Source organism: Myodes glareolus, chromosome 17 (assembly GCF_982192425.1).
Source record: "Myodes glareolus chromosome 17, mMyoGla1.1, whole genome shotgun sequence".
Taxonomy (NCBI): Eukaryota; Metazoa; Chordata; class Mammalia; order Rodentia; family Cricetidae; genus Myodes; species Myodes glareolus.
In genome coordinates, this window is record NC_142042.1 from 60,984,364 (window position 1) to 60,997,762 (window position 13,399).

The following is a 13,399-nucleotide window of genomic DNA, read 5'->3' on the forward strand; positions in this document are numbered from 1 at the left end:
TCCACGCCTGTGAGTTGTGGGTTTACAGGAGTGTGACAGCTCACCTGACTAAAGAAGAGTCTTAAGAGTGAAAAGTTGGAAATTGATTTTTATTCATAAAACATTCGTTTTATTCAATGGGGGCTTCACAACAGTGGTCATTACAAACAATGTACAGCCTTAGCAAACTATAAAAACAATGGAAATAATAAAAGAAATAACAAAAATAACAAAAGCTTACACTAAATGAAGAAAACCAAAATCTAATGCACAGATATCTCGAGAGATAAACCAAACCAAACCAAAACAATCTAAAACATAAGAAAAACAACCAACCAAATAAAATTAAGCTAAATTCCCACGTTCCCTTGGAATATTCTGTAAGAAAAAGCAAATCAATAACACGAGCCAGGAGGAGGTGGATTAGTCTCTGTAGGGAATTATCTTCAGCAACACTTGTATGTGATATAGGGTCAGCGTCAGCTCTGCACTAGAGAGAGAATCTTGGGCTTTTGGGTGTGGTCTGTCTGGATAGCAGTGTGACAGAGTCTTCCTTGTCAGATTCCACATCACATATGGAGTCGGCATGTCAAAGCCCTTGACAGTAGCTGACAGAATAACTCTTGCTCACCCACATATCTCCCTCCATGTTGTTTTGTCCACTTGGTGAAGGATGTTAGGCTTCTGAGTAATTTGTGGGGTGTCCTCTGAGTCTCAAGCTTATTTCTGATGCAAGTCGTTTCTCTGGAAATTGTGAGCAAACAGAGGTAGTAGATCAGATTGCGGCTGGATCCTCTGATGATAGGTTGATATTTGCCTCAATGCTCACAGGAGAGAGGACGTGGCTTTTTCAGAGGAGGCCTGGATCCTGGAGAGTAGAATGTCATGCCTTCAAGGTGTCTCTCGTTTCCTCCAGGCTTCTCAGTTCTCTTGCGAGGTGCTGTCAGAGAAGAAATGGAAATCAGACTTAGGAACAGTCTCTCTGGGACACAGGCAAGAAAAAAACCAGGGCCTATTCACCCCTAGTAACGAAAAGTCAAGGAAGAAAGCCCACACCGTGAATTCCGTGATTGGTGGGAATGGGGTTGGATGGTGGGTCACTTGCCTGGCACATAGCGCTCCTGCTGCAGCAGCTCCATCTGCAGGAGGCTCTCCTCCTGGGCTGTGGTCTGTTCCAGTTCATGCTGGAGATGTTCAAACCTAGAGGAGAAAGGCAGCCGGGACTGAGGCCTGGTGGGGCCCTGCCATGTCAGCTTCTGAGCCCCCACCAGCTGGACAACTCAGCATCACCTTTCAGCTGAGCTCATTCCCTGCTTTCCTAAGAAAAAAGGGTCAGAGGCCCCTGGGCTGGATTTTTTTCTCAACTTTTAAAAACTGCTATAAGTTGAACTGGAAAATACACTTTTAGCAACATATTTTTCCAACAGTCTAAAAACTTTATTTTGGAGGAATAGCTATGTCTGAGTCAGACATTCCTGGCCTTGATTGGATACCAGGTGAATGGTGAGCAACCTGTAAAACTCCATGTCTGCCCTCTAGTGGAGTCTACACAACACTGCAGAGAAGGCCCTGATTATTCCTACAGCCCAGAACATGCATGGGGTTAATTTGTCAACTCCTAATCTGTTTATGGCCAGAGTAAATCTTCTCACAGAAGACTGATGAACCCTGCAGAGAGCCTGCAACCAGCAGGAGTGTGCTGCATTCAGTTCGGCCTAAGACTAGAAACTTATCTCTAAATGTGATGTTCCTGAAGGAAAATAAAGTGGCAGAAGACACACTGTCCTTCACAATTTACCTCCTGCTTCTCACAGGAGAAGAAGGGAACACAAAACCAAACATATTGTTTTCTGGACAAAAGTTCCCGGTGATGAGCCAACTCGATACTCTGAGGGATTCTTTCCCCGAATGTGGGTAGTAGCCTTGCCGAATAGACTAAAACCCAAAGAGTCAGAGATCCCGAAACAGAGGATCCACTAGACTACAACTGCTTCTCTCAGTCCGTGCTCCTACCTCGTCTGGGACTCAGTGAAGTGATGCTGCAGCTTTACTGCCAAGTCCCTTTGCTGGGTAACCAGTTCCTTCTGCTTCAGCAGGGATGGAAGGTGTTCCTCCAGTCTCTGATGTTCCTGTTCATTAGAAGATTGTGTTCTTAGGGCAGGGTTGTCTGCACCCACGTACACATGTCTGCATGCATGTACACAAACATACAAAAACACACACACTCCCGATCATCACAAGTACTCGGATGCACACATACAAGCACAATGCATTACATCCATATGTTTAGTTCCTAGCTAACACTAACGAAAAGAGATCACCTGGGATCTTCTAGAGAAGAGAGTTAACTTTCATTAGCCCACACCCTCTCCCTGCGTATTCCAACCCAGGCACAGGGATGCGGTCATGTGGGTCATGTGGTGAGGATTGTGTACTTTTTCTCTGTTTTGATAATTTTTCATTTTATTTCTACTTTATATATGTGGGGTTTGCCTGCCTGTGTGTCTATGCACCACATGCATGCCTGGTCCCTGGGAGAAGAACACAGGGGGCAGAGCAGTCAATGTAGTGCTTGACCTATAAACCCAGGCCACAGATGGTGGATGCCAGGGTTCCTCCACCAGTTTTGTAAGATTGCATAGCAAGATTTTCAGTCTGCAATAAAGGCTTAGTTCTGTGATACAGGACCCCTTCCTGATGGTGGAACAGCCCCTTCCTCTCACTCAGTGCATCCCAGTGGCTCCAAGGAGGGCAGCTTCCTCCAGCAGGAGCTCTCTAAACCACAGGTTACCTCATTGTCGGCCTGATGAGTTCGAGCAATGAGATCAGAAAGCCAAAAAATCTCTACAGCCCGGAGTCAAAATAAACCTTTCCATCCAGTAAGATGATTATGTCAGGGATTTCTCTAAGTAACAGAAGGCTGACTGACTCAAGGCCAAATGAGTACATCTATTATTTCATACTTAACAATATTCCATGGTAGGGCTTGACTTCATTGAATTTTTATTCATCAATGATGGGCATTTGAATATTTTCTGGTTTGGGTTGCTCTGAGGAATGCTTCTATAACCCGGGTGTCCCCTAGATTCTCGGTGGACCCTTACTTCTCATTTTGAAACTACTGGATCATTTGGAGACCTCAGCTCAAGTTTCTGAAAAATTATACATAGCTTCTCACAGGACTACACCATTTTACACCACTAGCAATAACTGAGGGTCCTGATTTCTGCCCAACCCCATCAGGCCAACTTTATCTCAGTGTAAAGAAGCTTGGAATGAAAGCAGCTTCTGAGCGCTGCAGACACAACATGCAGTGAGTGCTTTAGACTAGGATGAGCCTACGTGGGCTGCACTAAGACAGCTGTTCTCACAGCTCAGCATGGCTGTGGGACTTCTGCTGGGGGACACACCTCTGCAGTTCAGAATCTCTTACATGATAAAATCCAGGCCAAGATCCAAGATCCAAATGAGCCAAGATTAGACAAAGGTGAAAGGAAAATGTCAGCAGGCAATGATGAGGAGAACAAAACAGGATGTAGAAAATGGGTAGGTGGGCAGATAAGGACACACATCCTCATCCGGGCTTTCTTGCTCTCAGGCCCCTTGATTTCCCTCAACAGCCTCGTTCTCACCTTAATGTCCTTCACTACATGGTTTTCTACAAAGAATTTCTTTGCAGTTGAAAACTTATGCCTCTACAAACACCTGAAAAACTTTTAGCTGCATCGGTTTTGTGGTTCTTTGTGCAGGTTAGCTGTGTGGACATGCCAAAAGATGGGCAGCTCCATGTGCTCTATGACAGATGCAAACTGAGGCTAACCAGAGCAGGAACAGTACTTTCTATTAACACTGGTCTCCATCATCCTTAAGGACGTCGATCATTCCACAAGTGAGCATACATATAGAGGATCAAACTCATTCTCAAACCCACAAAATTACATATGAACACAACACACACACACACACACACACACACACACACACACACACACATCCTTCCTGAACCCAGAAAAGCAGAGAGGACTAGAGTGTTGCAGCATCTTTCCTGCTGCAGGGGGAGGTAGCGGGTCCTCAGTGCTGTCTCTTAGTACTCTTAGACTCAGTCAGGCTTCTGCCCTAGTCTGAACTTCTTTCCCCCTTCAGAAAAGTTCTTCATCTCAAGACTCGCTGATCATACAGTAAGTGAAAACCTCTGCACACCTGAGCTTGACCACAAAAGACCAAATCCCAAAGGAAGAGGCTGCGCATGAAGCCTCCTGATAGCTCTAAGCTGACCCATTAAGGTAAGAAACCTTACCCAGGCTCCTCCAGAGAAGACCTTGATAGCACCAGATAACGAAGGGACCCATGGTCATGACCCAAGAACTTTGGACCATAACACAGGGCATATAATATGAAAATAGCCCCAGATCATTCAGTAGGAGCCTAGTGAGGTCACCGAGTTTGTTCTGAAATGCAGCACTCTGTACAACTATGAAGGGAATCTGTACTAAGATATAACCATGCGCATGATAGAGTGAGCATAAAATGTCAGCCAAGAGACAGACTGCCCGGTTCTGTGTTGTGAGGCCAATGAGACAAACCAGACATTTCCTGGGAGGTTACCTCAGTTTGGTGAAAGGAAAGATCTACTTTCTATTTTCAAACTTGCTCTGGGGTGAATTTTCTATTACAAAACACACTAATTCTAAAATACTAAAAATGTGTAAAACTTGAGAGAAAATACCAAGTCCTTTCTCTTTCTTACCAAACAAACCAGTTAGCAATAAGATGAGACAGAAAAAGATAGGAAGCTCTACCTGTGAGGAACAGGAGATCCAAAGAGCTCTGGCCTGGTAGCTTAAGCAGAACAAAAATACTCTGTTCTTGTGAGCAAATGATCCACAGGCCCTTGTCCTCACTCACACACTTACTCACTCCCTCACTCAAAGTTCTAGGATTCTCCCTATGTGGCTCCCAGCATAGAACCCTTCCTGACGTGAAGGTGTGTGATATGTGATTTACTCATCTCCTTCAAAGAACTGCAGCTTCTACCAGAGCAGGATGGTTTCTTTTCCAGTCAGATTGTGTCTTCCAAGAGGTAACTGCCCAGAAAGACTTGTGAAGGATCCCAGAAATGAACTCTGAGATGGAGCGTAGGTGGTCAGCTGGGTAACTGACTGGACGGTTACATGACGGTGTACATATGTGTGTGTGCGGTTAGATAGGTGGGCAGCTTGCTCCTGCTGCCTCAGCTTACCTGCTGCTGCTTGGTCAAGAGGTCATAGATCTTCTCAAGGTCCTCCTCACGGAGCCTCTTTGTCTCCTCACAGGACTCTTGCAGGAAAATCTGCTCCTGCTGCAGCTTTCTGTTGTCCTCTCTCAACATGCCCACTCTTTCCTTCATCTGTGTCCTTTCCCTCAGAAGCCGGCTGTGCAGGGTGTTTAACCATCACAAACAATGATGAGCTCCAGTCCACCTCTATCTGCCACTCCTACCTACTAATGCCACCTTCCGTGCAAGGTCCTATGTCCTCAGACAGCCCCAGACTGCAGCCCACATTAGCCATGCCGGTATCATCCAGGTGATGTACCTCTGAGAACAGGATTCTGTACGCCCAACACACACCGTTCCTACACTGATCATGGTATTGGGAGACCATCATCAGGTATAGAGCAAACATGGTCTGAGGGAGGACAGAGGACCCAAGAGGAATACATTCCACATCTGTGTCCATAGCAACAGGCTCTGTAAGCCCCTGTCAGAGTCCCAGAGACCATTCATGATGCAAACCATGTTTTCTATCTAGAAGCTCTGGAAGCCGACAGGACACTGTTGGGAGGGGCTCTCTGACTCCTTGCACTCGGGAGAAATCAGTCTGGGAGGACAAGTACAAGAGAAACAAGCTAGGACCACAGCCCTCACTTTGGTTCAAAGAGAAATAAGTGCAGCAGCTGTCCTTCCGAAGTGCGGGGTCCCAGCCAATCAGACACTCACCTGTAGGAATTGGTCTTCTCAGTCAGCTCCTTGCTCCTGGAAGAGTCCTGACTAATTTCTTTGGGGAATTTCTCCAGCTCTGACGTCTCCTTCTGATGATCCATTTTCAGTTCCTCAAGCTCAGAATTCTGCCTGTGGTAAAGCATGGGCACAGGAACAAAGAAACCCATGAACACAGTCATCAGAACCCCATGAACACATGAATTGAGGCTGTGTCTTGGATTATCCTAGTGCACTGGGTGTCACATCCTGAATCCTAGGTACTAGGACCTGTTGATGTTATTAGACTTGCTACCCTGCCTCAGTGTCAGAAAGGCAGAGCGTCAAGAGGGAGACAGACAGGGCTACATGAGCTTCCCCAATAGGCCTGGAGGAACAAACTAGCTCTTTTTTAAGATGTTCCAGTCATCTGTGCCATGGGTCTGGGCCTACCTGAAACCTGTGATGTCATGTCTCCTGTCTTCAGAAAAGGATTGTTTATTCTGTGTGCCCGTTATCACAGGGATGCCCAGAACTCATAATCAGGATTTCCATGGAGGAGACCATACAGCACAATGATTTTATAAACTCGCCAAGGAAGTACATTCAGTCACCAAGGCAAGCACAAAAAATGAGGGCAGGGATGCTCAAAGTGGGCCTCCAGGGTCTCAACACTTATATCACCTGAAACTCAGACAGACAAATCCTCAGCCCTTCTTGAGTCAGTGGCCAAATAAGAGAATGAACCTTGGGGACAAATTTTAGGAATTCAATTTAATGTTTTACCAAGAGAGAGGGAAGTGAAAAGGGCAAAACCTGATACTGCCGTGTTGGCAATGTTTGGGCCCATTAGCCCTTCTCACACATAAACCCATACACAATTAGGATGCCAGAGACATGCAAGCTGGTGGCATTATCTCAGAGTACAAGGAAGAAGGGCAGAGAGGTGCCGAAATGAGCTCCAGGCCTTCCGGTCACACACTGAGATGGACCAAGTGGGCCCAGGCCCTGCTCCCAGAGCAACCAGCAAGAAATCCCCCAGTCAAATACAAAGATTCCCATGAACTCAGCACCCAGCATCTCCCACAAGCCAACACCTGTCCAGGCCTCTTGGAAATGCGTGTTGTGAGCTCACACACTACTGCCTTATCCATAGAGTGTGAACCGGGCCACGGGCCCTGCTTCTCATTAGGAGGAAGCAGAACAGCCTGCGTCCCCATCTCATCCTACCCAGGCTTCAGTTCTGCCTCTCAGATGCACTCGGGAAAAGTAGTTTGGTGAAGAGGACACCTTGGATGTGCCGCCTCAAGTGACATGAGGAATGCTGGGGTGGACACAGGGGAGACAAGACAGTCACCAGAGAACTGGACATAGTAAGTACCTGTTGTTCACATCACTGTTGGTATAATTGGCCAGGATTGCACGAAGTTCATTCCTTTCGTTGGTCATCATCAGAAGCTGAAGGGTCAGTTCATCGACCTTGTTCATCTGCTGCTCCTGCTCAGTGAGGGAGGCTGAGGTCCGTGCCTTTCCAGTACTCCCTGTAGATAAACATCAGTTAATTTGTGCAGTTGGATGGTACAGGGCCATGAGAGACCATGTTGAGACCCCAGAAGAGGCCTGAGGAAGAGGGAGTGCATGGAACTCACTGAAGACCCCACAGAGCAGAACAACTATCCTCGAGTTGGGACCCGTAAGCCATGTCTCTTTTGCCAATCACTCTCACTAGATAGGTTCACCAGTGTTGGGGAATATTATTTTCAGGTGCGTGACTTTGATTTTACTGCATTTGTTTAACTCTGTGAAGCTGTGTTACCGTGCCTGTCTAAAACCCCTGATGGTCTAATAAAGAGATGGACAGCCAATAGCGAGACAGGAGCAGGGATGGGCGGGGCTAGCAGGCAGAGTAGAGATAGAAGGAGAGACTAAAGAGGAGCCTAAAAAGAGGGGAGAATTCAGGGGCCAGCCATCAACTCCCTCAGCAGCCATGGAGTAAGACTGAGTCCCACTCCTGAAAGGATCAACTTAAGCCTTCCTCCTTCAGGAATCTCTCTGACCCCTGCCCAGGACTCACTGCGCTTTCCCCAGAACCATTTCTTTCTTGATGTGTGACTCGGAGACTGAAGGCCATCTTCCCTGTGCCTCTCTCTGGTCTCCCTGCGCTCTCCATCCTGTCTCCCAAGCAGCGTGTTCAGTCGTGTCAGCATGGCTGTGGGTGAACCACACAGGCACCGAACGAACGCCTCAAGGGCAGTTGGCGTTGCCACAACACTGGTGACATCACAGAATTCCAGGCTCTCCAGGAAACAGTAGAATGTCCAGGTGGGGGGACTGCTGATGTCATACGATACAGCTATTAACCCCTGCTAACTACTTCACCCGAAAGTGACCTGTAACTAAGGTGCCATTTCCAAGAGCCTTTCTGGGGCCACCGGGGAAGCCTTTAGACAGAAATCTATCCCTCTGCTTCTTACGTTTTATGTGAGAATTTGAAAGCTCACCGCCCAACCACTGCCCAGGGATGGCTTTTTCCTGTCTTGATTCCATACTCAAGGAACGTGAGAAACAAAGGATGCTTAGAAATGAGGTCAGGATAAAGGGAGTAGAACGGAGGAGATCTCTGAAATGAAAACAAGCACCTGGTGCAGATCCTCGGACTTTTAGAGATTGGAGGTTTCACAACACAGGGAAGACACATAGGACGTGATGAAAATTTTCACTCAGAGTGTCACTAGAGCTCACTCAAGCTCTGAGGTTGATAGTGTGCACCATCTAGAGTAGTCGTCGGCGATGGAGACACAAGCACACACACACACACACACACACACCCCACAGAATCACAGAATTACGGCACAGAACATGCTGTAGATCACTGCTATGCTGTATCAACCAGCAAATAAAAGTCAAATTCCTTTTCTGGAACCACCTGTTCCAATTCCCATGCTCTCCAATAGGTGGCGATGCTAGCTTTAGAAGAGCATGGGAAGGACAGGCAAGGGAGACTCAGAGTTGTTGCACCATACAGGTGTTTTACAGCCATCACCACCTTTCTACGTGTCCCGACAGTCCCTGTGAAGAGAAGCAGTCCATGGGCAGCCTGGAAGGCATGTTCTCCAGATCTCTGGACTTTCTACACCGAAGCATGGTCCTTGCAACTTCGGACTGATGAGGTCTTGGTTTCCATTCCCAGTGTTGGAGGAAACCCCAAAAGGTCTATTCCCTTATGTGGCCTTTTCCTCCTTCTGACGTTGACCACCCACCACGGTCCAGCAGTCAATTATGAAGTCCAGTCATCCAAAGCCCCCTTTTGCTCACCAAATCTACATGGCCAATAAAATTAAAGTCCTCATCCTAACACGCCCTCGGTCTTAGGGCGATTGACAGTGGAGGCGATTTTGTGAGTCCGCGTGAGAGAGCGCAAACTGTAATAATACTATTTTGAGTGCCTCCAAGTGAGGGGGCGTTGAACTAAGGAGACTGAACTAGGCGTGGGGTGCAAGAAAGCAGCAGGCTAGACAGGAAGGACAATAACTGCCGTGACTCGGATTCGAACCGAGGTTGCTGCGGCCACAACGCAGAGTACTAACCACTATACGATCACGGCAAGCCACACACGCGCCTGACTGTGGTAGGTACTCACTTAAGGCTCAGTCAAGCTCAGCTGGCGCAGACCGGTTTCCGAGACTTTCTTCAATCGGCCTGTCCTGCAGAAGTGATTTCTCCAACGCTGCTGCGCTTGGAATGGTGCCAAGTGCACGCGTCCGTGCCTCGGCTGGGTGGTGAGGGCAGTCGCCGTGAAGTCGGTGGGTCGATGCCAGTCTTGCGGGTGCAGTATTTCCCTCCAGCACCCGATAGTCCTCCATCGCCCTCCTCTCCGCGGTGGCTGGGGCACCGGGGGAGGGCACACACTGCTCTGGGGTCCTTCTGAAGAGCTGGAGAGCAAACCACATAGCGGTCCAGAGCCTTCCCTAGATGCCGCCCGCCTAAAGTGTCCAAAGCTGTCACTGTCAGTCCCTGGACTCCTTACCAAACACGGCTTGGCCTGCCCGTTTCTGTGGTTTATTTTGGTGTTTCCACACCACATGATTTTTGAAATAAATCGATTTTAGGGCCCGTGATTACGTATTACGTTGTCATCGCCCTTGTCATATGCGTATCTTTAGCCGGTGGTGTAAAGTTTACCCGTTTTATTAAAATCTGGTCCGTTTCCTGTGCTTTGGTAACTTGTTTTCCATAATTTTCATTTATTAAGAAAGGTTTCCCACTCTACCCATCTCCAAATAAACCAAAGACAGCAGGAGGGGGTTGTCCAAAGGTGTCCCCCTCCCCATCCTACCCTCCAAAATAAAAATTGGCTTTATTGTTTAGCTTACCAGAGGACAGGCCATAAATAGCATGTGACAGAAAGGTAAGGTCTTAAATACCTTAATTACAAAGGGCTTTTTTTTCTTCTTTTTTATTGAGTGGGATTCCGGTATTTCAGAGAAGTATGTAGGAGTGTTTTCATTTGCCAAGTCAGCACAGAAGGGACTGTCAATTTAGAAAGCTGTTTGTTAAAAGCCTAAAGAGTGTGGTCTCAGGGTAGTCTCGAACCACCAACCTCCCAGGTAACAACACAACGCATTAATCCACTGCGCCACATAAACGTTGCGAAGGGAAAGCCGCGTATCCTTCATGAGCCAGGCGTCACCGTGGAGGCCATACCCGGGGTGCCCACCATATCGCGGCCAAGCAACCGGAACAGGAGGCCTCGAAGTCAACCTGCCGGGCGCCCTACGTGCCCCACGACCGCTTCCCGAGCTCTCGCGAACCTTATGAACCCTGCGCCTCCGGGACGCTGGGCCCCCGCCGCCACCCGGGGGTCGGTGCCGCCTGGGACTCCACGCTAGCCAGGTGCCCGTCAGGACTTCGCCAAGGAGCCCAAGTGCGCTTTAGGGTCCGGTCCTTTGCAGACCCCGAGCACGGACGCGCGAGGAGATGGTCACCCCAGGTGTGTGCTGGAGCCTCGGCGGAGGGCGTGGGAAAGGCGGCGACTACAGTGCCAGTGCTCAGGGAGTCCGGATGGGTTGAAGATGGACCAGTTTGACCGGGAGTGGAGAGGGACCGACGGGGGCGAGGGTGGCCAGGGCGTGGGATTGGGGGCTACGCACCGCGGAGACCGGCCGGTGGAGCCCTAGGACACGTCCGAAAGAACGGTACGTTTGAACTGAGCTGATGCAGTTGGAAGGCAATTTATGTTAGGAAGACAATAAAACGACGAGGGGTGTTTTATTTTGAATGAATCAGAAGAATTGCTTCCTAGCAAGGGTTTCTGTCTTTCAGCTAGGGGTGTGCTGGTCCCGAGCCCGGGTCTGGTGCACGTTAAGGGCAGAAACGAATTAAGGAAAGTCCAGTGTTGGGTCCCTATAGGACAGGCCTTCGCACCCCGACTTGACCTGTTTTACACTGTCGTGGTTGGTTGTTCCTAAAACAAGAACCAAAACAAAAGCGAGCTTCTTGCTTTTGTTGGCAGTCTGTAGTCGATAACCAAAATTTGAAACATACCCCTACAAGGGACTAACTTCCTCCTTAAATGACATTTAAAAGTTAGTTCTCTGGGGAACCTTGACCACATTTTTAAGGTGATAGGAAAGAGGAAAAAAGAGAAGAAATAGAGAAAATAACTGGTGTCTATCTTTTCAACAGGAGATATCAGGGGAGAGCGCGAACGCAGTCCCCCACTAACAAAAATTATGCAGTCGAGTTTCCCGCATTTGGGGAAATCGCAGGGGTCAACACACCCCAAGTGCAATGGGTGAGCCTCGCCCTGGGAAAACCACCTACGTGATCATGGTATCTCCCCTGCCAGGTAAGTATGCTTTCCTCCTTCGCAGCCCCCACTCACCCACACGGGGCCCGCGCTCTTAACACACGGTCACTTCCCCGCGCAAACTCCAGGACCTTATTGGACGCGCACCCCATTCCTTCGACTCGCTGCTCCCCGCGGACCAGTGCACCTTTCCACGCTGCGCTGGAAATCCATCGTGTTCCCGCAGAGTTTGCGAACACGACAGCCCCTGCGCGACCCTCATCTGCATAGACCACGCCTCCAACCGCACCCAGGGGTGACATCACACCCATCCTCTTTGCCCCGTTTGCTTGGTGAACTTTTTTGCTTGCGGAGAGCTGGATGGAGTGTTGCAGGATCAGAGACAAATCGTATTGTATTATCTCCAACCTCAAATAGCCGATGGCTGCTCACCGCCATGCACTAACAGCCTTGTCGCTGGTTTATATACAGGCAGACCCCTGTCTTCCGCCAATACGAAGTCAGAGAAGCCAGGCGGCAACTCAGCCAGCCCTACAGCACAGGTCTCCAGCTTCACTGGAACCTGCCTACCTCATGTCTCCATCACTGCATTTTACAAGGCTCTTGATGTATGGTTTTCTCTGTTCTCTTCTACAGAAACACCATGAGACTGACACTATGTCGGGACGTGGTATTTGGGGTGACCTGAGTCTGTGTTCCTGGTCCCCCTCATGTTCCTGCATGTGTGTCGTGCACACACGTACACCCAGGAACAAACACACATACACAAAATAAATAAGTACTCCCTTTTCTGTGTTGTGTATCTGGGGGATGGGCAGGTGTGTCTGTGCCATGACTCGCATGTGGAGGCCAGCGGACAGTTTGTGGCAGTCGGATCGCTTTCTGCCGTTCCTGCTCTGCTATGGACCGGCTCAGGGGAGCCACTCAGACCATGAGGAAATCAGGGCGAAGGACGGAAGATTTCAGGATACGGCGGAGGAATTGACAGACAGACCACTCTCAATGTATTTTTGAAAATGCTGCTGTGTTTTACTTATTCAGTGTGAGGTTTTTATATTATTACAAAGAACTTGGCAAAGGCATACATCATCAGATCATAAAAAAAAAAAGCATAGAACAGTTTACAAAAAGAATCTTTGAAAATGCTTTGACTTGGGCACAAGGACTTTTGCCCAGTCTGTACCAGGCGGCTGGCTGGGCTAAGTGACCTTGTGCTCAGAATATCTTGGGGTGTGAGAGGAGAAGGCCACTATCTTCCTGGGAAAACTTTCTGCTAGGAAATTTTAGACATGATCTCAAACTTGTCTGAATCTGGTTTCATACCATAAATCTCAACTTTCTTCCCTCCCCGACTCTCAGGGTCAGATGTTGTAATTAGCCTAGGTTTGTTCTGGCCATAATGAAGGCTGCATAGGCCTCCTGCACGTAATTCTCAGGCAAACATCTAGTGTTGCTGCAGCTGTTTTCCTACAGAAGGCTTCTAAGGTTTCTCCTGATAAGAGCAACTGCTTTTGCTCCACATCATTAAGGAATTATTTTAACGATGACTCCCCTATTTCCAGAACTGGCTATTTCTTTAAAGGCTTTAATGAATAGGGGCGCAAAACTCAAAAATGTCCTCAGCTGTCTTGTTTGTATCCGCAACTGCCTGGAAT

The 13,399-nt window shown here is 48.4% G+C and overlaps 1 protein-coding gene and 2 non-coding genes across 3 annotated transcripts; all 3 read right to left on the reverse strand.

Annotated features, from left to right (window-relative positions):
• Positions 1-1,076: 1,076 nt before the first annotated feature.
• On the reverse strand, positions 1,077-8,189 carry LOC148119445 (disks large homolog 5-like). The gene is made up of 6 exons (XM_087897745.1): positions 8,010-8,189; positions 7,317-7,476; positions 5,956-6,088; positions 5,219-5,401; positions 1,993-2,108; positions 1,077-1,179 (listed from the first exon to the last, which is right to left on the reverse strand). Exons 1-6 carry the CDS (start codon positions 8,140-8,142, stop codon positions 1,077-1,079), a joined length of 828 nt encoding a protein of 275 aa, XP_087753871.1. The 5' UTR covers positions 8,143-8,189.
• A 1,278-nt stretch (positions 8,190-9,467) lies between these two features.
• Trnah-gug (transfer RNA histidin (anticodon GUG)) lies at positions 9,468-9,539 on the reverse strand. The gene has a single exon. It is a non-coding gene; the product is annotated as a tRNA-His (tRNA).
• Positions 9,540-11,627: 2,088 nt separating this feature from the next.
• Positions 11,628-11,791, reverse strand: LOC148119447 (U1 spliceosomal RNA). Its single transcript, XR_015735389.1, has one exon. It is a non-coding gene; the product is annotated as a U1 spliceosomal RNA (small nuclear RNA).
• Positions 11,792-13,399: the final 1,608 nt, after the last annotated feature.